The sequence below is a fragment of the Mustelus asterias genome, chromosome 19 (assembly GCF_964213995.1).
Source record: "Mustelus asterias chromosome 19, sMusAst1.hap1.1, whole genome shotgun sequence".
NCBI lineage: Eukaryota > Metazoa > Chordata > Chondrichthyes > Carcharhiniformes > Triakidae > Mustelus > Mustelus asterias.
Genome location: NC_135819.1, coordinates 42977693 through 43002763, shown reverse-complemented (window position 1 = coordinate 43002763; position 25071 = coordinate 42977693). Strand labels below are relative to the sequence as shown.

General features: G+C 41.9%; 1 protein-coding gene across 6 annotated transcripts in view; it reads right to left on the bottom strand.

The window, feature by feature from the left end:
• lrrk2 (leucine-rich repeat kinase 2) overlaps nucleotides 1-25071 on the bottom strand; it is a 186927-nt gene that overhangs the window by 137012 nt on the left and 24844 nt on the right. For 5 of the 6 annotated variants that reach the window (XM_078235402.1, XM_078235400.1, XM_078235404.1 and 2 more), the window contains exons 5-9: nucleotides 11010-11144; nucleotides 3072-3206; nucleotides 2585-2716; nucleotides 2342-2461; nucleotides 927-1036 (exon numbers count right to left, since the gene is read on the bottom strand). In XM_078235402.1, the coding sequence (XP_078091528.1) occupies nucleotides 927-1036; nucleotides 2342-2461; nucleotides 2585-2716; nucleotides 3072-3206; nucleotides 11010-11144 (632 nt within the window). The remainder of the gene's footprint in view (nucleotides 1-926; nucleotides 1037-2341; nucleotides 2462-2584; nucleotides 2717-3071; nucleotides 3207-11009; nucleotides 11145-25071) is intronic. The other variant, XM_078235403.1, reaches the window with a different exon arrangement.

The window sequence follows — 25071 nt, the reverse complement described above, 5'->3', positions numbered from 1 at the left end:
TGAGGCATCCACATTCATGAAGTCTGTAAAGAAAATAATGTCACAAAGCTAAAGGTTTAATGGGAGGACCCCATAGAATCTTGCGTCTGAAAATAACTGGAAAAATATTGTGTAAAGGGCTAATATGAATATACAAATGAGACATCCGACCATCTTGGGAAAGTGATGTAAAATTGCATAACAATCATGATCAGGTTCTCTGTTGCAGTCTCGTGGCAAGAATGAAGTCTCACTCCAGATGTAATTATGCCTTGTTATTTTTTGAATAAAGTTAATGTTGAATCCTACCTTAGAAGACTCCAGCAATAGTCATTAATAACACCTCAAACACGGATCATTAGGGTAAACATAGGACAATTAAACTGAATTCCAGAGGGCTGTGGCATACCCTTGTGAATTGAATAAACCTTCAAGACTGCTAGAAAGTATTAAGGAATTATTGGGGCAGGGCAGGCAGTAGAAAGTAAAACTGAATTTGTAATATAGCTAGTTGTAAACTATACTGTTAATAGTGCTTATTTTGTTACTTTTGATATACATTAAAAGTATGTTCTTATTTAAAAACATGACATCTTGTGGCAAAGTTCCGTTGGTTAATTTTTGGTTCTCCAGGTTTCTTCTTTGAAGAAGAAACTGTTTAACTGCCCCTGGAAATATTGTAATATCACACTATACAATACACTTCCCAGTGGAGTTAGTGGAAGGCTAAAATAAAGCCAATTGCCAAAGGGCAATTTCTTCAGCAGGTTTTCAATGCTTCAAGTGAACTTAAAATGTTTAGAAAAATAAGCAGAAATATTTAATAATCAATGTCAGCAAAACAAAACAATAACGTTGGTGTATGTCCTAAAAGTTAAAACAATAAAACATTTTCAAAAACATGTATGAAAATTAAATATTTCAAGCGAGAAAATAATAACGCTCACCTGGACTTTTGCATTCTCCTTGAATGATTCCAAAGCTCGACAGCAAGGCTCCACCCAGCAGAGATCATCTTTTCTTTCTTCAAGATCCTTATTCACAAATATTGTTTCAGCTTTGCAAAGAGACATGAAGACAGTATAATTTTACTGGATCTAAAAGAATACTATCATTGTAGAAAGTATTTCATTACTTTAGAAACTGAGATTTCACTTATAAATTGTGGTACTCTGATTGCAAATAATACCACACATGGTAAAGGAAGAAATTGTCAAAATTAACCCGACGATGTCAGGCTGTGCCAAATTGTTAGCTTTTGAGCAGCAATTTGACTGGGACAGACTTGATGATGAGTGCTGAAAAAGAACAAAACAGAAATTGATGTGAATCTACACATTAATCAGAATTTTTAAGAACAAAAAGGAGTTTGATATTTCTGGGGCTGACACTTCGCAGATTCTGAGTTTTTCTTACGAAATGTTAATCTTATTTTGTCCTTTATAGATGCTGCCTAACTTGCTCTGTGTTTCCACATTTCATTTTAGTACAGCTAACAGATTCAATTTTTGTCTACTTAATTTGGATTCGACTTAAACAATTGTTCCATATGTTCATTTTTGTTTAAAGTTATTTCATCACTGTAAATGAATTCACATGCTTCTTCATTAGAGCTTCAACAGTGGATGCGATGGAATTACAACAGGAAGTGCTGGCAAAACTCAGCAGATCTGGCAGAGCGAAACAGAACTAAAGTTGAGTTGAATGACTTTTTGGCACCCCTAAAGAACTCTTTCTCTTTTCACAGATACTGCCAGGCCTGCGAAGCCTTTCCAGCACTTTCTGGATTTACCTCAGATTTCCAGTACCTGCTGTGCTGTCCTTTAAGGTGCAACCAGCTCTAGGACAGCAGAAATCCCTTCTTCCTCTTTGCTGAGGTCCCAGTAGCAGCCATTCTACTTAATAGAAGTACCAAGTTGTGGCCTGGTGTCTTCAAATGGGTAGGGTGTTGTTGGGGAAGGGGGCAGGGCAGGGAGTTCTCAAAGGCTCACTCCTGGGCCAGAATTCTCCGGGTGTTCATGCCGGCGGGATTCTCTGGTCCCACCAGCAGCGCATCCCTCCCACGGTTTTTCCGGCGACGTGGAGTGACATCAATGAAAAATGCCATTGATAGCGGTGGCACCAGAGAATCCCTCCGTCAAGCATAATGTGGCTGTGAAGCCAGAGAATTATAATTATGATTGTGATGCCCATGATTATTAGAGACTCCCCAAATATCAACATAGGCATTGAAACCTTCAGTAGGGTAATGCTGATGATGAACATTTGTAACATAGGAAGCTGCGCTCCGCAGTTGTGAACAAAGCTTTGAATTAATTCTTACATTTTTTCAAATTAAAGTTATTTTTGGAGTGTTACTTACTTAAAAGAGCCAAACTGCTGAGAGCTGCAGCCTGTAGCATACCATTTTGTGGATATTTTAGAACTGCATTGATGACAACCTCATGCGCTCCATTCAGTAACAAAATATTGTAAAAATTATCTGGAAAACAAAAATTAAATTCCATTTGTTAATTATCTCAATTTCTTTTCACTAAAATATTTTTCAACATGGGTGGGCTTAACTAAAACTATAAAGCAATGTTAATAAAGATATTAAACTTACCAAGTGTAAACCTCTGTAGTAAACAGCAACCAATTTCATGAATTGTCTCATTGTCAGGAAATCTCTTCATTGCACCAGTTACCAGACTGTAACATTTTTCATCTCCAGACATCAGGATTTCTACATTATTTTCTAAAAATAAAAATCTATTTTTAATTTTGCATGTAGGAAGGCTAATTCTCAGCTCCCTTTCAATACTTGCTTGAACATGCATCATTAAGTAACTGGTCACAGATTTGTCAAATGGTCTCAATGTCACACTTCACAGCCATGCAGTGACACATATAATTCAATAAAACTAGACAATTTTTTCTCATTTTGCCATTGTTAAGTGTCCATCACTGGATAGTTCAAATTAGCAGCTAGTGAAACCATTAAGCAGGAATATTGTTTGCTCATCAAACCCAATAATTACAACTTAAATGATCGCTCTTTAAACTATTTTATAAACGGTTTGGAAGATAATTTATTCAGCAAATCGACTTACGTGGACCAGCCAAAGGAAACAGAGCCCTCAAACCATGGAGTACCATATCTTCATGCTCATTAAAGTTTTTTATGGCTTCTAAAATGACCCAGTGATCTTTCCCTTCTACAAATTCGATCACGTGCTCATCTGGAACTTAAATCAAAACAAAACATTGTGGGTAAGAAATCAAAGTAAACAGAGAACAAAAGCCAGGAACCTGTAAAAGATGAATGAGCTGCATCTCAAAAGATTGGTGCCAAAGAACAAAGAAAATTACAGCACAGGAACAGGCCCTTCGGCCCTCCAAGCCTGCACCGACCATGCTGCCCGTCTTAACTAAAACCCTCTACACTTCCGGAGACCATATCCCTCTATTCCCATCTCATTCATGTACTTGTCAAGACACCCCTTAAAGTCACTACCATATCCGCTTCCACTACCTCCCCCAGCCAGGAAGATTAAATGGTGTTGCAGTATGAAGGACTAGGATGAAGCATTAGAGAGAAGGAACAAAATGTACTGAGCACTGGGAGAGACAAACAGCATTAGAATAAGTAGTATAGAAATAAGTGTGAAATGCGAAGTAGGCTAAGATGGGTTTAGAGTGCATGTGGGTAAATAGCGGGGGCATGATAAATAAGGTTGATAAGCTACATGGACAAGTAGCCATATGACATTATGGTGTTGTGGTAATGTTGGAGCCCTGGCTCAAACAATGGAAAGAATGGGTACTTAATATTCCTGGCTACACTGTATTCAGGAAAACAAAAAAGGAACAAAAATAAGGAGGGGATGGCAATATCGATCAAATGAAATTGTTACAACACCAGAAAGAGATGATGCATTTCAGGGTACAAAGTTATTGACTGGAATGTTACCGCCCTGCCCACCACGGAAATTGGAGCAGGCGAGAGCGGACAATGGAAAGGTCCATTGACCTCGGGCAGGATTTTACAGTTTTGGGGCAAGCAAGGCCGTAAATCCCCGCATATAAGCTATTTTGTTAGAACTAAGGAACAAAAAAAGGAGCTATTACCTGCAGGATGAAGATTATAATCCATGAAGTGGGAAGGATATAGAGGAGCAAATTTACCAGTAAACTGCAGAAATATGCAAGAACTATAGAATAATGAAAATTAGGTATTCAATTGTTTCAATGTAGATTGGTAAAGAAAATGTGTAAAAGGGCAGAGGGGAAGGAATTCTTGAAATGTATACAAGAAAAAGTTTTGATCAGCACAATTCCAGCTGAACAAGGAAGGAAACAGTGCTACCCAGTACCTGGTTTTGAGCTTTAAAAGTGTGCAAGTGGAGCATTTTTCAGTGGGGAATTGTATGGGAAACACTGATCACACCATTAGGTTTATAATACCTATGGAAAAGGGCAAGGAAAAATCAAATGTCAAAACATTCAATGAAAGGAAGGCTAATTTTGGTAAATTGAAATGGTAACTGCCTTCGGAATGGGAACAAACATTGGGTTTTCAAAGAGGACACAGTTTGGTCACAGCTTAGATACATTCACACGAGGGGAAAATAAAGTAAGTCCAAAGCTAGACCTCCCACGATGACGGAAGATGCAGAAATTGAAGTGAAGCAGAAAAAGTGGGGTTTTGCTAAAGGTGATGTTAATAATTCAGGAGGTAACCAATCTCAATATATAAAGTACACAGGGAACTGAAAAAGGAACAAGAAAGGCAAAATATTTTACGAGAATAGATTAGTAGGTAGCATAAAAAAGTGAACATAAATTGTTTTGTAAATGCATAAATAGTAAAAGGATTGTCAAGAAGGAAAGATGTGGCCAATTAGGGATCAAGATAGAAATTTTCTTGTGAAGGGGAAAAACATAACTGCAGTACTGAGTTATTTCATAAGTTCCAAAAGACATAGGAGCAGATTTAGGCCACTCGGCCCATCGGGTCCGCTCCGCCATTCGATCATGGCTGATATGCTCCTCATCCCCATTTTCCTATCTTCTTCCCATCACCCTTCAACCCATTACCAATAAAAAAATCTGTCTAACTCCTCCTTAAATTTACTCACTATCCCAGCATCCACTGCACTTTGAGTAACGAATTCCAATGTTCACATTCCTTTGGGAGAAGTAGTTTCTCCTCAACTCTGTTTTAAATTTGCTACCCCTTACCCTAAGACGATGACCTCTTATCCTAGAATGCCCCACATGAGGAAGCATCTGCTCCATGTCTACTTTTTTGATACCTTTTATCATCTTGTATACCTCAATTTGATCTCCCCTTATTCTTCTAAATTCCAGAGAGTATCGGCCTAAACTGTTCAATCTCACTTCATATGGCAAACCCTTTATCTCTGGAATCAATCTAGTGAACCTCCTCTGAACTGTCTCCATTGCTGCTACATCTTTCTTCAAATAAGGGGACAAAAACTGTGCACAATACTCCAGGTGCAACCTCACCAATACCTTGTATAGTTGCAACAATACTTCCTTACCGTTATATTCTATTCCTTTAGCTACAAATGCCAACATTCCAATTGCTTTCTTTATTATCTGCTAGATCTACATGCTAGTTTTCTGTGACTCATGAACGAGAACACCCAGATCCTTTTGCACCAGAGCACCCTGAAGTCTTTCCCCATTTAGATAATAAGTCGCCTTCCCATTTTCCTGACCAAAATGCATGGCCTCACATTTATCCACGTTAAACTCCATCTGCCACATTTTGGCCCACTCTCCTAACCTATCTACATCCACTTGTAAGGTTCTTATTTCCTCATTGCAACTTACTGTCCCGCCTATTTTTGTATCATCTGCAAATTTAGCTGTAGAGTCTTCTACCCCTGTATGCAAGTCTTTAATATAGATTGTAAATAGCTGGGGCCCAAGGACCGAACCCTGTGGCACCCCACTAATTACTCCTTGCCATCCAGAAAAAAATTATCCCAATTCTCTGTCTTCTGTCCATCAACCAGTCACCTATTCAAGCTAATAAATTGCCCCTAATCCCATGTGATCTAACCTTGCGAATTAACCTTTTGTACGGCACCTTATCAAACGCCTTCCGGAAGTCCTGGTATACTACATCTACAGGATCCCCATTAACCACCTGTTATTATTTGACTATCTTTGATAGTCAACAGCTAATGTTGGAGCAAAGGGGACAGTAGTAGAAAAATTGTATCAGATAAAAATAAATAAAGAGGGGAGACTTAAAATGTTTGCAGCACTTAAAGTAGAAAATTCACCCTGTGCAGGTGGAATGCTTGATAGGCTGAGGAAAGCAAGGGTGGAAATTGCAGAGGCTCTGGCCATAAGCTTCCAATCTTCTTTAAAAATGGAGTGGTGCCAGAGGACTGGAGGATTGCAAATGAATTACCACTATTCAAAAATGAAAAGAGGGAGAAGCACAGCATTTGCAGACAATTTAGCCTAATGCCATTGGTGAGAAAACCTTTAAAACTATTAACTCTGGATAAAGTGAACCAGATTTTGGAAAAGGAAGTGTTTGGAAATGAAAGGCAGATTGAACTTCTAAAGGCATAATCATGTTTGGCTAACTTGATTGAGATCTTTGACGAAGCAACAAACAGGCTTGATGAAGGTACAGTTATGTAGGCCGACAAAGACATCAAAAGCATCTGATAACATATTCCATAATTGGCTTTAAGCAGAATTGAAACAGTGGGTTTAAAGGGGCATTGGGTATGCAGATTTTAAATAGCCTCAGGGACACAAAGCAGAGAAAGGTAATGAAAGGTTATCTTTCAGACTGGAGGGAAGAGTGCAATGGTATAAAGTTTAAAAGTTAAAGCTTATTTATTAGTCACAGGTAAGGCTTACATTAACACTGTTAAATTCCCCTAGTCGCCACACCCCGGCACCTGTTCAGGTCAATGCACCTAACCAGCACATCTTTCAGATTGTGGGAGGAAACTGGAGCACCCAGAGGAAACCCACGCAGACACGAGGAGAACATGCAAACTCCACACAGACAGTGACCCAAGCCGGGAATCAAATCCAGGTCCCTGGCGCGGTGAAGCAGCAGTGCTAACCACTGTGCCACCTCAGGACAATAGTTCTTCTGGATATTGATTAATAACTTTGATCTGACTAAACATGGCACAATTTCAAATGACAAAAAAAATGAAGAAGTTGAAACCATGGAGAGAATAGAAATAGACTGCAGGAGTTCATAGAACAACAAAGAACAAAGAACAGTACAGCACAGGAAACAGGCCCTTCAGCCCTCCAAGCCTGTGCCGCTCCTTGGTCCAACGAGACCAATCGTTTGTATCCCTCCATTCCCAGTCTGCTCATGTGACTACCCAGGTAAGTCCTAAACGATGTCAGCGTGTCTGCCTCCACCACCCTACTTGGCAGCACATTCCAGGCCCCCACCACCCTCTGTGTAAAAAACATCCCTCTAATATCGGAGTTATACTTCGCCCCTCTCACCTTGAGCCCGTGACCCGTGAGAAACGGGAAGATGCTTTGTAGATTAAATTTGATTCAGAGAAGTGTGATGCAATTCATTTCAGAAGGAAGAATAAGGAAGGGAAACATAAATTTCAAATAAGCTGCAAGAACAGAGATATGCCGGAATATGTAAACAAGAGAATGAAGATAGTAAGGTCAGTTGAGAAGACAGTTAAAAAGATATAAAGAATCCCTAGCTATGTAAACAGAAGCATATAGTACAAAAGCAAGGAAATTATTAAATGTTAGTTTGGCCTCAGCTAAAGTTCTTCTGGCTATTTCTGGGCACTACGCTTTCGGAAGAATGTCAAGAACTTAGAGTGGGTTTGGAGGAGATTTACCAAAATGATACCAAGGCCGAAAGGCTTCAATTACATGGAGAAACTGAAGAAACTGGGCTTTCTTATCCTTAGAATAGAGAGGAAGAAATTTGACAGAGATGTTCGAAATCATGAATGGTTTGGATAGATTGTTTTGCTGCTAGTAACTGTTTCCAGTGATACAAGATCAGTAACTAATAGACACAAGTTCAAGTTTGTTGGCAAAAGAGCCAGAGATAACATGAGAGATAAAAATGCAGTAGGTTATGATCAGGTGTGCACTGCATGGAAGTAGGTTCAATAATAACTTCCAAATTAAACTGGATAAATACTTGAAAAAGAATAATTTTCAGGGTTGTGGGGAAAGATCGGGAATAATGCTTTCAAGGATTAGCACAGGCCGAATGGACTGTGCAGCCTCTTTCTGTGCAGTATTATTCTCATGCTCAATAATTATATGAATGTTGTTGATGAATGCAATTCATTACAGGGTATGCATTGAAGTTATTTCTCGCAACAGTGACAGGTATATGATTTTCAGTCATTTGCAGAAGGAAGGCAAAATGAGCATCTAAACTATACATGTTCAGTTCACTGGAATTGGCATTATCCCATTTATTTAGAATTTTGGGGTAACAGGATGATTTCAGACCTCAGGGGGGCTGAGTCACCTCAGGGTAAGAGTCCCATACTCAAGGTTATGAACCATGGTGAATAGCAGAATCAGCAAATTTCCTGTGGCAATGGTGGAAAAGCTAGAACCTTGAGAGATGGCTGCTTACAGGCAGAGGGGATCATTCAGGAAGATGGCTTGTGTTTTATTTAAGCCTACGCGAGGAAGGCAACAGGAAACCTGCTCATGTGTTCTTTTCACTTGTCACATTGCTCAATGAAGTTGAAAATAGGAGGCTCTAACAAGCAACTGGAGAGGAAAGCAGAGGACCACAAGGCCTGAAGAAATGAGCAGCAAACCAGCTGTGGATTAGACAAAAATATTCAGAGTTTGTAAAGTGACCAACTGGAAAAGGTGAGAGAACAGTGAGGGGAAAAAAAAGTAATCAGTTAAGAACTCGCGGCGCAAGGGACCCAGGTTCGATTCTGGCCTTGGGTCACTGTGTGGCGTCTGCATGTTCTCCTTGTGTCTGTGTGGGTTTCCTCCGGGTGCTCCGGTTTCCTCCCACAGTCCAAAGATGTCCAGGGTAGGTTGACTGGCCATGCTAAATTGACGCTAGTGTCAGGGGATTAGCAGGGTAAATATGTGGGGTTAGGGGAATAGGGCCTGGGTGAGATTGTGGTCAGTGTGGACTCGATGGGCCTGGGTGGGATTGTGGTCAGCGTAGACTTGATGGGCCAAATGGCCTCCTTCTGCATTGTAGGAATCCGATTGATGATTCTATAGATCAAATGTACCAGGTAAGATTCAAAAGCTGACAGCAATTAAGAGAAACAATGGAAAGGATGCCCATTTTGAAAATTGCATGTGTAGACATGCTCCTTATTGAAGTGGTACTTACATTGTGGATTATTATCTTTACTTTGTTGTTGTTGTTTTCACAAATCTCTTTCAGCTTTCATACTAAACATTCAAAATGCAAAACTATTTCCAAGGATATGTAAAATTGCTCAACACACGTATTTTGAAAAATATCCATAGTTCAAGAATTACAGATCTTAGTTTCAACATCTACCTGCAAAAATGCTTCTAGTCAGTTGATACGGAACTTGAGAATCATTGAAAAATAAACATCATGACAAAGATTTTTGACTCGCACTCTTCAAGATATTCACAATAATTATAAAAGTAAAGGGAACAACAATTTATAATTTATGAGAAGAGAGTGCTGATCGGTTGGAAAGTGGACTCTGATTAGTAGAGGCTTTGCCTTGAAGAATGCACCAAATAACTGATGACTGACAGTTAACTGCCAAATTCAAGGGTTGATTCAGACTGGTCAAGGCATTGTCCTGAGGAATGAACCAGAAGATGGACATTGCCATCTTTGTTTGGTTGAAACAGGTGCAGTGCGTGTACATATTCTGTCTGCAAAGAACAGAGATCTGCCACACTGCGAACCTGGCTGATAATCTCAAATTAGTTTCCAGGTTAATTCTGAAAACACTCAATATTGCTTTGCAGACATTGTCGAATTGCAGAATCACATCTAATGATGGACACTTTTTTTCAACCACAGATTGGCTGGGTATGGTCAATACCTTGCTTGTTGCCAACAACCAAAGGGACATGCTGTTTGATATGATCTTCCAGTCTTTGGGGAATGCATCAAACAGCTAGTTTCTTCTGTTCCTCACCTAAGACGGTTACTCACCTAAGACTGCCACTTTGGTCCTAAAAAGGTCTCAATCTATCTCAGAACGGTAATGTATCTCAAATATTTGCACAACAGGTGAAGCAAGTTATTTCATGATACTACTATTCAGATTCAACACAAGTGGTGTTTGCTACTAACAGGATGCTGCCTTCAAGCCAAGAAATATTCTGGCTATTGTGACAGGCCACACATTCTAAAGATTGGCAGATCACATCAAAAGCATGTCCCTTAGCTGTTCCCAACAGAGAAGGTACTGACTGTACCCAATCAACCTCTGTTGCTTGAAAAAATTCAAAACACAGTGACTAACATTAAATGTGATTCTACGATTGGACAACATTTGCAAAACAAATTCTGAGTGTACTACAAAGTATGCTGACAACTAATTTAAAATCATGAGTTGGGCTCACAGTGTGGTGCACTTAAGAGTGCTTGATCTCTCTATATCATATATAAATGTATATAATACATACAGCCCTGATCATTGCAGTCAGAGAGAACATGTACACACATTGCACCCGTTTCAACTAAAGAAAATAGATTACATCCATGCTCTGGATAATTCCCCAAGGCAATGCCTTGATCAATCAGAATCAACCAGTCTGGTTTGAATTTTTAAAAAAGCTTGACAGTTAACTGTCAATTATCAGTTAGCTGATGCTTTCTCCATGGCAATGCCTCCAACAGAGTCCACTTGCCAACTAATCCGCACTTCCTTCTCATGAAATATAAACTGTTGTTCTCGTCATATTTGACATTCTTGCAAATGTCCTGAAGAGTGCATGAAAAATGCTCTGGCAATTACTTTTTCAGTGATACTGCTCCCTGAATATTTATGACACTGGATTACCTTTTTCTAAAAGTGCGCACAACACTTGACATCCATGCATCTGAATTTCACAACGGTCAGCAAATGTCTTCATTCCATCAAGAACCAAAGAAAACACATCCATTTCATCATCTCGAAGTAATAATGAAATTTCATCTGCAATGTGATTTCAAAAGCAGCATTATGTTAAAAGATGTGCAGAACATAAAAATTAGGAGCAGAAGTAGGCAAATTCAGCCCTTTTGAGCCTGCTGCACCATTCAATCAGATCATGGCTGATCTCTCCCCAGTCTCAAATCCACCTCCCCACCTGTTTCCATATCCCTTTTTTTTAAAATGATAAATATATCTATCTCCTTCTTGAAACAATTCATCGATTGGACACAGGTGAGGTCCCTGAGGATTGGAGGATAGCGAATGTGGTACCGTTATTTAAGAAGGGTAGCAGGGATAACCCGGATAATTATAGGCCAGTGAGCTTGACGTGCGTGGTAGGGAAGTTGTTGGAGAGGATTCTTCGAGACAGGATGTATGCGCATTTAGAACGGAACAATCTCATTCGTGACAGACAGCATGGTTTTGTAAGAGGGAGGTCGTGTCTTACAAATTTGGTGGAGTTTTTTGAGGAAGTGACAAAAACGGTTGACAAAGGAAGGGCCATGTATGACGTCTATATGGATTTCAGTAAGGCATTTGACAAAGTCCCTCATGGCAGGTTGGTTAAGAAGGTTAAGGCTCATGGGATACAAGGAAAGGTTGGATGGGTAGAAAACTGTCTTGGCCACAGGAGACAGAGGGTAACAGTCGAAGGGTCTTTTTCAAGCTGGAGGTCTGTGACCAGTGGTGTTCCGCAGGGCTCTGTACTGGGACCTCTGCTATTTGTGATATATATAAATGATTTGGAAGAAGGTGTAACTGATGTTATCAGCAAGTTTGCGGATGACACGAAGATGGCTGGACTTGCGGATAGCGATGAACATTGTCGGACAATACAGCAGGATATAGATAGGCTGGAAAATTGGGCGGAGAAATGGCAGATGGAATTTAATCCAGATAAATGCGAAGTGATGCATTTTGGAAGAACTAATGTAGGGGGGAGTTATACAATAAATGGCAGAGCCATCAAGAGTATAGAAACACAGAGGGACCTCGGTGTGCAAGTCCACAAATTCTTGAAGGTGGCAGCACAGGTGGAGAAGGTGGTGAAGAAGGCATATGGTATGCTTGCCTTTATAGGACGGGTATAGAGTATAAAAGCTGGAGTCTGATGTTGCAGCTGTATAGAACGCTGGTTGGGCCACATTTGGAGTACTGCGTCCAGTTCTGGTCGCCACACGACCAGAAGGACGTGAAGGCTTTAGACAGAGTGCAGAGAAGGTTTACCAGGATGTTGCCTGGTATGGAGGGTCTTGGCTATGAGGAGAGATTGGGTAAACTGGGCTTGTTCTCCCTGGAAAGACGGAGAATGAGGGGAGACCTAATAGAGGTGTACAAAATTATGGAGGGTATAGATAGGGTGAACAGTGGGAAGCTTTTTCCCAGGTTGGAGGTGACGATCACGAGGGGTTAAGGGCTGAAGGTGAGAGGGGCGAGGTATAACTCAGATATCAGAGGGACGTTTTTTACACAGAGTGGTGAGGGCCTGGAATGCGCTGCCAAGTTGGGTGGTGGAGGCAGACATGCTGGCATCGTTTAAGACTTACCTGGATAGTCACATGAGCAGTCTGGGAATGGAGGGATACAAACGAATGATCTCGTTGGACCAATGAGCGGCACAGGCTTGGAGGGCCGAAGGGCCTATTTCCTGTGCTGTACTGTACTGTTCTTTGATTCTGATTCCACCGTGCTATGGGGCAGCGAGTTCCACAAATCCACCATCCTCTGTGAGAAGTAGGTCCTCTTCATCTCAGTTTTAAATCTACTGCCTCTCAACCTATACCTGTGACCTCTTGTTCTAGATTGCCCCAAACTGTTTAATCTCTCCCCATACGGCAACTCTTTCATCCCCAGAATCAATCTGGTGAACCTCCTCCAATGCCACCACATCCTTCCTCAAATAAGGAGACCAAAACTGGGCACAATACTCCAGATGTGGCCTCACCAACAGCTTTATAACTGCAACAATACTTCTCTACTTTTATGCTTCAGTCCTTTTTGGAATAAATGCCAACATCCTATTTGCCTTTTTTAATCATATGTTGCAACTGCATATATGCATATTTCTGCAGTTCATGAATGTTTGCACAGAACTTAACTGACAACATTGCACCAATGTAAGAAAATGGAAATAAAATATCAGAGCTACAAAGGCACATATGCAATCTTCTTTTGAATCCTTGATAACTAAAAATGAATAGTGTATAAAAAGTTTGTTGTGGAATAAACTTAAGCCAGGCAGAGGACGATCTTTTTTAAAAAACTTATAACTGGTGCATGCACAAATGAATTATGATAGTCTTCTTCACAAATACATTTGTCCTCATTTAGACTGGGTAAAAATGGTTTCACACAAAACTATTAATTTGGAATTCTGAAAGAAGGCTCCAGCTGAGCTGCTAATCAAACTGTTGCCAATTTCCAGCATATTCTGTTACTTAAGATTTCCAGTTTAAGTCTTCATCTGCAAAAACTTTATGCAATACTTTATATTGCTGACAACAAATAATGTGTTACTTATCCAAACGTTCCTATCCATCACCATAAACCATGATAAAAAAAGAACTCAAATACTTCATGTTATCTAAATGTCCACACATTAAAGATTAGAGTACATCCGAAATTCACTCTTAACCTTGTATAATATTCTGGTTGAAAAACTTTCCGAATCTTCATTGAGGCAAATATAATTAATTAAAGATGAAAACTACACCACTGAAGATAAGAGGCAATTGTAACAGTTCTTAACAGGGTGCAATGCAGATAATGGATGCAATTACAGAGAACAATTAATAGGTAGTTCAACAATCTGCTAAATTCTGAAGGTAATAACTCTTTGTACTTGGTCCTTCGATATACAATAATGTATTTTTAAAAAACAGCACTTTCTATTGGTTCTGATTTTGCATTGGTGGGATTTAAATCTACCTATATGCTCATAAACTTGATGCATGGTGAAAGATTAATAACTGGTATGCAATCACAATGTTAATGAATGAATATGAAATTGCTAACCAGGCAGTCATAGTTTGCATCTCCTGCTTTGATTGTTGCTGACTATAATTTTACTGGCCTATTAGATTGTGCAATTAGCATTTTCATTCTTATTTAATGAACAAACGTCACTTCCCATCCAAATTTCAGAACCTTTCTGAGGTTGTGTAAGTCAATTGAAATTTAAGATTGAGATCAACAGATTTCATTAGGCAATAGGAACATAGGAACATGGAGTGGGAGTAGGCAATTCAGCCCTTCGAGCCTGCTCTGCCATTTAACATGATCATGGCTGATCTTATCCTGGTTTCAATTTCACTTTCCTGCCTGCTCCCCACAGCTCTTTATCCTGTTTTTCATCGGAAACATATCTATCTCTTTCTTGAATCTGTTGATTAATTCTGCCTCCATTGCACTCTGGGGCACTGAGATCCACAGATTCACAACCCTCTGAGAGAAGTAGTTTCTCCTCCTCTCGGTTTTGAACCTCCTCCTCTCATTCTGATGACCTCTTGTTCTATACTGTCCCACAAGGGGGAACATCTGTTCAATGTACACCTTATCAATCTCCTTTAGCATTTTATATACCTCAATCAGATTCCCCCCTCATTCTTCTGAATTCCAGTGAGTACAAACCCAAGCTATTCAACTGCTTCTCATACGACACCCCTTACATCCCTGGTGAGGTGAGTGTGACCGCCCTTGACATCAAGGCTGCATTCGACCAGTGTGGCATCAAGGAGCCCTAGTGAAACTGGAATCAATGGGTATCAGGGGGCAAACTCTTCGCTGGTTGGAGTCATACCTGGTACATAGTTTGTGGTTGTGGAGGGTCAGTGATCTCTGCAGGAGTCCCTCATGGTAGTGTCGTAATGTCCCTCTACCATAGAGTCAGAAGTGGGTATGTTCACCGATGATTGCACAATGTTCAGCACCATTCATGACTCCTCAGATACTGAAGCAGTCCATGTTCAAATGCAACAAGATCTGGACAATATCCAGGCTTGGGCTGACAAGTGGCAAGTAACATTCACATTCATGCCTAACAAATACCAGGCAATGACCATCACCAGTAAGAGACACTCAAACCACCGCCCCTTGATATTCAATGATGTAACCATCACTGAATCCCCCACTATCAACATCCTTGGGGTTACCATTGACCAGAAACTCAACTGGACTCACCACATAAACACAGTGGCTACAAAAGCAGGTCAGAGGCTAGGAATATTGCGGTGGGTAACTCACCTCCTGACTCTGCAAAGCCTATCCACCATTTACAAGGCACAAATCAGGAGTGTGATGGAATACTCTCCACTTGCCTGGATGGGTGCAGCTGCAACAACACTCAAGAAGCTTGACACCATCCAGGACAAAGCAGCCCGCTTGATTGGCACAATATCTACAAACTTTCAATCCCCAATTCACCAAAGATCCTTAAACAGCACCTTCCAAACCCACGACCACTTCCATCTTGAAGGACAAGGGCAGCAGATAAATGGGAACACCACCACCTGCAAGTTCCCCTCCAAGCCACTCACCATCCTGACTTGGAAATATATCGCCGCTCTTTCACAGCCGCTGGGTCAAAATCCTGGAATTCCCTCCCTAACGGCATAGTGGGTCAACCCACAGAACATGGACTGCAGCGATTCAAGAAGGCAGCGCACCACCACCTTCAAGGGCAACTAGGGATATCCCACAAATTAATTTTTTTTAAATCCATCTGGTGAACCTCCTCTGAACCACCTCCAGGGCCACCAAAGAGACCAAAACTGGACACAATATTCCAGGTGTGGTCTCTCCAATGCCTTATACAACTGGAACAACACTTTGTTACTTTTAAAATTCAGTCCTTTTGCAATAAATGCCATTTGTCTTTCTTAGTATATGCTGCACCTGCATACCCACTTTCTGTGATTCATGCACAAGGACACCCAGGTCCCTTTGCACTGACGCACTTTGAATCTGCTTCCCATTTAAATGATAATTTGCCCTTTTATTTTTCTGGCCAAAATGGATGACCACACATTTATCCACATTAAACTCTACCTGCCAGACTCTGGCCCATTCTCCTCGCCTGTCAATATCCATCTGTAAACTTGTCATCTCATCACAGCCTGCTTTCCCACCTATTTTAGTATCACTCTCAAATTTTGCCATGTTGCACTTTGTCCCTGCTTGCAGATCATTTATATAGATTGTAAATAGTTGAGAGCTGAACCCTGCAGCATCCCACTAGTTATAGGTTGCCATCCAGAGAAGGACCCATTTAACTCGACCCTCTGCTTTCTATCAGTCAGCCAATCCTCTATCCAAGCCAATACTCTACCCTCAACCCCTGAGATCTAACTTTCCGGATCAGTCTTTTATGCGGCACCTTGTCAAATGCCTTCTGGAAGTCTAGATATACCACATCCACCTTGCTGGTGTAAGGGAAATTGTACTGGATATTGTATGAGTTTAGTATGAAATTCAGATTCACTTGTAAGGGAAATTGTACTGGATATTGTATGAGTTTAGTATGGAATTCAGATTCATAGGTTTTAGTGAAATAATAAAGCAGATTTAGATAAGTAGTGAAAATGGATATGTAACCTAAAGTAACTTCGTGTGACCTAATATAATCAAGTGTAGTCGATATGATCAAAGTGGAGGAACTAGAGAAGTAATATAGCAATCACTAATTAAGGAAAGCAGACAATAGTCACTTAAGAAAACAAGGAAGACTGCTCGGTGGTTCAACTTAATAGTGGACCATAAACCAGCAGAGAGAATGTCTTTTCTGCTAAACACATTAGTGGACCATAAATCAGCAGGGGGATGTCTTTTCTTCTAAACACATTCGCCTTAGCTTACAAAACCACGATTATTGTACAAACAGAAAAGTTCAGATAAGAGCAAGAGTTATAACCACCATGGTTTAAGAAACGAAGAGAGAGAACAGGGAACGACCAAATGCAAAGAAAACAGATAAAGGGTCAACTAAAATTAATGGTGGCCAAAGAAAGATAGGGCTGTAGGGTAAGATAACAACCAAGGACAGGCTGTAAAAGGGAGAGGAGGATCTTGAGATAGGAGGCTGAAATGTACATAAAAGATTGTAAGCCCAAGGGCTCTTTGGAGTGTTCCGGACGTTCCCGACTTTATCTCTTGTGCTGAGAAATAAAGTCTATTGCTTGGAAGATCGCTGCTCAGACTCTCTGTTTTAATTGATGTGAATAAATTGTCGTCCTGGGGAACCACGACAAAATTGGCGCTGCTTAGCAGGGTTGGTGAGAGATCGCCCAGAAAAGCATCTGGAAGGAGTGGCGGAGACGGTGGTCCAACCGGAACCGAGAGGTCCCCAGCCGGCCTTCTGTCAACAAGGTAAGCAGACTTGCATGCATGTAAATCCTTGTTGTCAGAAAGGGGTTTTCTCGAGGCCCGGTGCACCCGGCTCTCTGCTGGTCCTGGATCTCCCCAACCCAAAAAGATATCCTGCACAGGTAAAACCAAATTGTGTAAAAATTTTTGAGAGACTGAGTCTGATCTGAAGAGCAGAATTTTTGCATGCAAAAGCGCGCTGCGAATACTGTATTGTCTGTGAATGGGTAAAAAGTGAGACGGGAAAAAGGCCGAAAGCTAAAGTAATGCAATTAGGTTAAGTCAAGCGGTTTGGAGCGGGTTTTTCAGGTCACGACTTGCCCAGAAGAGAGTAAGTGTGGGAAAATCTGCCAGTCCAAACCTACCCAGGACCTCGGGTAAGGGACGTCAACCGAGAGGGAGAGAGATCAGTGAGAGATCGCTCTCTGACCTAATACAGTAGTCAAAAGCACAGGAGTGGATTTTAACCACAGGAAAGGGGAGTAGCAGCTAGAATAGAGGAAGTAAAAGACCAATTTGAACAAACTGGTCTGAGAAAACAGCGTGAAGGACAGAAATAAGAGAGAGAGTCAGAATATAGGTAGGGTAATAACTAACAACTTGAAAAATTACCCTGACAAAATTGCCTGGTGGCAAGATTGAGAATAACTAATCTTTGAATAATAACAAAAACGGAAGCAACACTGGATTGGAAAAAGATTACACACATAATTAACTTAGAGGAGATAAAGAATGAGTGGCCGTATGTAAATTGGGAAAGAATAGTCGATAGGAATTGGATAGACGAAATAAAATTGGAAACCCTAGAGAAATTAATAAAGGGATCTGACCGATACAGGATTCTTATACACATAGACGAGCAAGTGAAAACCTACTACCCTCTGGCCCGGGAGAGGAAGATAGTGCCGGGACAGGGGACTACGGGGAAGTGGATATCAGGACCCCGGTTAGAATTACAAATAGTGGCAAAAGAAATCCAAAGGAAAGGTAAACAGGGGACTGAGCACGGAAAAACAATACAGCAAGTAATAATCACTGTGATACCTAACTCTGACAGACTAAGTGACAAAAATTGCGACAGTGATCCAAAAAGACGAGTAATGGCGCACCAAGTTAAGACACCAGTGGAGATATTAGGGGATAAGTTCCCAGCCCTTAGGGGAGATATAGAACACGTCTCTAAAAAATGGGCCAAAAGAACAAATAAGACCAATACACAGTGGCCGGAGGAAGGCACATGGTCCATAGAGAGGTGTGAGGACCAGAAGGGAATGATAAAGAACTATAAGATTAAGGATAAATCGAGCAAAAGAAGGGAGAAGCGAGAAAAAGAGTTAGAGATATTAGCCCTATTCCAACAAGAAGGGAAAGAGAGAAGAGGGGTATGGAGGGGAGGTAGAATGCAGATGCCAGTACAACTTGAGGAAAAAGCAAAATTGGAAGATCCAAACGTAGCCCCACCCCCATACTTAGAGAAACAGAGCTCCACGGGACTGTACCCAGTTATATCAGGCACAATGAATTTTGAGGGAGAATATGACATAGAACAGATGACGAAGGAGGGAAGGGCACAAAGGGAGAGAGAAAAGAGACAAGATATAGAGAGATGGAAGGAGAAACAGAAGAGAGTAGTGAAGACGAAGGGAGGCAATCAGTGTTAGGGGTGCAAAGAAAATCAAGGCGGGAAAGGCACCCACCTGTAAAGTTTCCAGATGTGGATAGGAGAGGGAAAAGGGTATTCCCGGTGATTCTGAAGGGTGGCAGACCGCAGTATATCCCTTGGTCAGGTCAGGATTTGCCTAATTTAATTAATGAATTACCCAATATTGTGGATGGGGCTGGAAGGTGGATTGGACAGTTGGAGGCAGGGATGGTGGGAAAAAGGATGGCACTGGGCGACATCAAAGCTCTCCTGACAAAGGTGCTAGGAATGGACCAAATGGCGGAAGTAATGAGACGTGCTGGCATCCCGACCGCAGCTTATGACCCAGCGGTGGATGGGACACTAATGGACCAGTACCGCCAAGACATCTGGCAGGCACTGCGGGATATGTACCCCAATCGAATGGATGTAAAAACCCTAAAGGGAGAGCCACTGGGTGAGGAGGAGAATGCAGCTGTGTATGTGGAGAATCAATTAAAAAGGTGGAGAAGGGACACGGAGAGGGACATTTTAATAGACCCACTGACCAACTCCATGTTCCGGGCTGCAATCCTAGAGGGCTTGCCAGCCCCAGCTAAGACAAGGCTGGAGGAAGTGGTGGGCTTGGACTCAAAAAATTACCGAGAGTTTGTGGATTATGTTGCCCATGCAGTAGAGAGACATCGCAAAGATGAAAAGAATGCAGACAAACAGCTGAAGGAGGTACAACGTAAACTCCTTCAGGCACAGTTGGAGGAGATCAAAAGCAAGGATAAACTGAAGGCAAAAGAGGATCTCGCACCCAGAAAAATAGCACCAATGATGGTGGAGCAAAAGCCAGAGGAAACACCTGCACTAATCAAAGGGGGGAGCGGAGATGGAGGCCAGCCCGTCATAACCTATAACATTTCTGCCTTCCCACTGTCCATGAACCCAGGAGCCTATGGCCTAAATTATCAAAACCCATACGCCCTGCAAAGTCAGACTGACTGGAATAGAAATGGGAAAGGACAGGGAGGTGGTAGGCCACCCTATCAGAATCAGAGAGGACAGGGACAGGTTAATCATCAGACTCCGAGACAGGGACCACTGCCTGGCCCTTCAGGTGTGTGTTGGGGGTGCGGGGAGGCAGGGCACATAAAAAGGAATTGCCCGCGGAATTTCCCCAGACAGGGAGAAAACCAGCAGCAGACAGGCCAACAACTGATCCAAGGGTCGCCAAACAGCATCCCGATGTTTCAAGGGCCGGTAAACCATCAGAATTCCCCATAGGGAGGCCCAGAGAACCCCGAAATGGTAGGACAGTACGTACAGATAACAGAAACTGCAGAGCAGGAACCTATAGTTAACGTTAGAGTAGGAGGGATCGAGGTCCCCATGATGATAGACACCGGCGCCACATGTACGTGCATGCAAACGAAATATGCGGATCACTTACCATTGTCAAACCAGTTTGTAAAAACTGTGGGGTTCTCGGGGAAAGTAACATTAGCTCGAATGACGACGCCGGTGCCTGTTACCATTGGAAATAAGACAACCCATGTACCTATTTTAGTATGTGATAAAACTCCTTTAAATCTATTGGGAAGGGATGCAATCCTAGGTCTAGGACTAAAATTAGAATGCACCGAACAAGGAATTGATTTGATGGGAATGTATCCACTTGAAATACCAGGAAAGGAAGGGGTTAATGTATATTGGTTGGGAGATATAGAGGAACAAGTTAAAAAACAGATATGGGAAGTTTGGGGAAAGCTTATAAACACTTGGGTTCCACAAGCCAAATGGCCAAGAACAGAATTACACAGTACAATGATATTTGATGAAGGGCAGGAACCTGAGATACAGGAGAAATGGGAAAGGGAGGCAGGACGAGAACAGGAAATAAAGTCAGGAAGTATTTTAATCGGACTAGAGGGAGTAGCCCTCACCATTGTTAGGAATGAATGGGTTAACAAATGGTTCTCTGTATCTGGGGCGGAGCCACATGTCACATTGAAAGTGAATCCGAGATACAGATCAAAAGACCTAGGACCAATGGTGTTGAGAGCACAAGATTTAGAATTTGTCCAGACAGACAATGTAGATATTTGGACGTCCAGCAATGGACAAATGACGAAAATAATTTTGGATGTTAAAATGCTTGGGAAACCGAAGCAGATAACAATAGGAGTGCAAATCGAGAAACAGGAACTGGAGTGGAGAGAGAGGTTAGAGCAGGATTTGAACTCCCTCCCGCAGGAGTTGTGGTCCAGACAGGACACGGATGTAGGGAGGGTCAAAAACGCTAATCCAGTTGAAGTCAGATTAAAGACAGGATGCCAGGGGCCGTATAGGCCGCAATACCCAATCAAGACAGAAGCAATTGAAGGAATTAGAGGGACGATTAAGGGATTGATAGAAGCAGGGGTATTAAAAGAAACCCGGAGCAGGTGTAACACACCGCTACTACCAGTGAAAAAGGCGGACGGAGAAAAATGGAGATTGGTGCATGACCTAAGGGCAATTAATGAGGTAGTGGAAGATATGCCAGCAGAGGTTCCAAACCCTTATACCTTGATGACAAATGTACCACCTGAAAGTAGATGGTTTACTGTAATAGACCTATGTTCGGCATTTTTTTAGTGTGCCACTAGCTCAAGAAAGTCAGTATCTCTTTGCATTTACGTACGAGGGGAAACAATACACATACAATAGGATGCCCCAAGGATTTAAACATTCCCCACATGTATTCAATCAGGTGTTGAGAGCAGATTTAGAAGGAATACAGTTGGAAGGAACACTAATACAATATGTGGATGATTTATTATTATGCACAGGAACACAAGAACAGTGCAGGAAGGATAGTTTAAAACTATTGAAAAGGTTAGCAGAAGGGGGTCATAAAGTTTCCAGGAAAAAGCTGCAGCTGTGCCAGAAAAAGGTAGAATACTTGGGAAGAGAAATATCAGCAGGACAGAAGGAGATAGCTTCACAGCAAATAGAAGCAGTACTAAAAGTTCCGAAACCACAGACGGTGGGACAAATGATGACATTTTTGGGAATGACAGGATTCAGTTCAGAATGGGTGGAAAGCTAGGCCGAAAAAACGCAGGCACTACGAAAGATAATGAAGGAGGCAGGGTGCGAAGAATTAAAAGCCAAACTAAAATGGGATAAAGATGCTTCAGACGCATTTGAGAATATAAAGAGAGAAATGGCACAGGCACCAGCCTTGGCTTTACCGACCTATGACAAGCCCTTTGACTTATTTGTGAGTAACAGAGAAGCCGGATTTGCTACAGCAATGTTAATGCAGGAAAATTGCAAGGGGAGACGAAGGCAGGCTGTAGCATATTACAGTACCAAGCTAGACGACGTAGCAATGGGATACCCTCCGTGCTATCAAGGTCTGGCAGCAGCTTGGTGGGCGTACGAAAAGGCAGCCACGGTCACAATGGGATATCCGATAAACATACATGTATACCATAAGGTAGCTGAATTGATTGAGCAAGGAAAATTTGTGCTGACACCTGCTAGGATCCATCATTATCGAATGCTAACTACATTTCCAGATATCACGATAATAAAGTGCAACAGAGTAAATCCAGCTGATTACATGCCATTACCTCATGAAGGAGAAGAACATGAATGCTTAAGAGAAGCAAAAACATTTATGAAACTGAGAAAAGATTTAAGAGCAGAGGGACTAGTGACAGAAGGGAAAAGGATACTGTATGTAGATGGCTCATGTTACAGGGATCACTTAGGAAACCACGCAGGCTATGCCATAGTTGAACAGAAAGGGGAAACACTTGAAGTCATAGAAGCAGAGAAATGTGAACAGCCCTGTTCAGCCCAACTGGCAGAACTTAAAGCATTGACCAGAGCATGTGAGCTAGCAAACGGGGAAGCATTGGAAATTTATACTGATTCGGCCTATGCCCACGGGGTCTGCCATCTGTTCGGGGCAATATGGAAGCAAAGGGGATTTATGAAAAGCGGAGGAGGACCAATACAACACGAAGGTCAAATCAGGGCTTTAATAAGGGCCATGATGGGTCCAAGGGAATTAGCCATAATTAAGTGTCAGGCGCATAAAAAGGGAGCAGACAGCATCACACAGGGAAACACCAAAGCCGACAAGGCAGCTAAAGAAGCGTCAGGATGCATTGAGGCTACGATAGCCCCAGTAGAAATAGCAAGGCCGCACCCAGGGCCAGGTACGGGGGATATCGAACCTCAGATCACATTAGAAGATGTAGCACAGTTACAGGAGGAAACCTCTGTAGCTGAAAAGGCAATGTGGAAAGATAGAGGAGCACTACAGGGACAACAGGACAGGATATGGAGAAATGGGGAGGGATTGGTCATAGCACCCACATCATTACTAACCGTACTAATTAGCGAAGCGCATGGAGTGGACCACTGTGCAAGAGGAGAAGTGGCTAGAAAGATCAAGAAGGAAGGATTCTGGTCACCATACCTGCAAAACTCGATTGACTACATACTAAGTCAGTGTGAGGTGTGTGCTCAGAATAATATCAGGAAGGGCATTACTGCCCCAATAGGGCATATACCCATTCCTGAAGGACCATTTAAACATCTATGCATGGACTATGTGGATATGGGAAAGGTGGTAAGAGGGAAAAGATACATGCTAGTGATTATTGATAGATTCAGCAGATGGATAGAAGCAACGCCATCCAAAGATCAAGGATCTGGAACGGTGATTAACTTCCTGTCAAAAGAAATTATCCCAAGATTTGGCATACCCACGCAATTAAGTTCAGACAATGGATCTGCTTTTATAGGAAGGGCACTGAGAGAGACACTCTCGGCACTCCGAATAAAGCAGAAGTTTGGATGCGTATATCACCCTCAATCCCAAGGAATGGTGGAGAGAGCAAACGGGACCCTTAAGGCTAAAATAAGCAAAATTTGCAATGAAACAGGGAAAAACTGGATAGATGCTCTGCCATTGGCTCTAATGCAATACAGGAGTCAGGAAAACAGAATCACACATTTGAGCCCACATGAAATGATGACAGGAAGAGTAATGCCGGTACCTAAGATCAGGGGATCAGGAGGTCCTACGCTAGAATGTTTAGATCAAAGCACAAAAGAATATATACAACAATTAACTGTTATACATAGAACTATATTTGAACAGGAAAAAGCCAAGGAGGAGGAGAATCCGGTAACAGAACATCAGATCAAACCTGGAGATCGAGTATACATCAGAAAGTTCCGGAGACGTTGGAACGAACCGAGACGAGAAGGACCGTTTGAAGTCACCAAAGTGTCTCCCACGGCGTTGCAAGTAGAAGGCAGTACACTGTGGTATCACTTGAACCATTGTACCAGAACAGTACCAGGGGTAGGGGAGAGAAGGGAAATTGAAGAAGTACACAGAGTGGATAGAGGTGATAGCGAGGAAGAGATAGAAATACACGGGGAGAATCGTGGGGAGGAGGAACAGAGCCAAGGAAGAACAAAAAGAATAGAGGATGATGAAAGTAGTTCTGTACATGAGCTGGCTGATGATACAAATGCCCAGCCTGAGCCTATTAGTCAAGGTGCCGAGGGAGGTGAGGACAGGGAAGGGGCCCCATTCCCCACCTGGGACTTGGAAACTATTTCCCTTAGGGACTTCCGTGACCCATAGAAAAGGAGAATGGGATACAGAAGACATAAGGGTGCAGAATCAGGAAGATAGAGTATTAAGACAAACAAGACGTGAACGATTAGTGAGCACAAATACTATTTGGGAAAAAGCGCAGAAAAACAAATGGTGGAAATGGGCTGAGTATACAGGTCAGAGAAACAGTGATGGGAAAGAGTGTGTAGTATGTGCATCAGAGAAACCTAACACCCAAGTAACTGATATACCATGGGGATCAGGAGACTGTAGAACCAGGCAACAAAGCTGGAGAAAGGAAAATT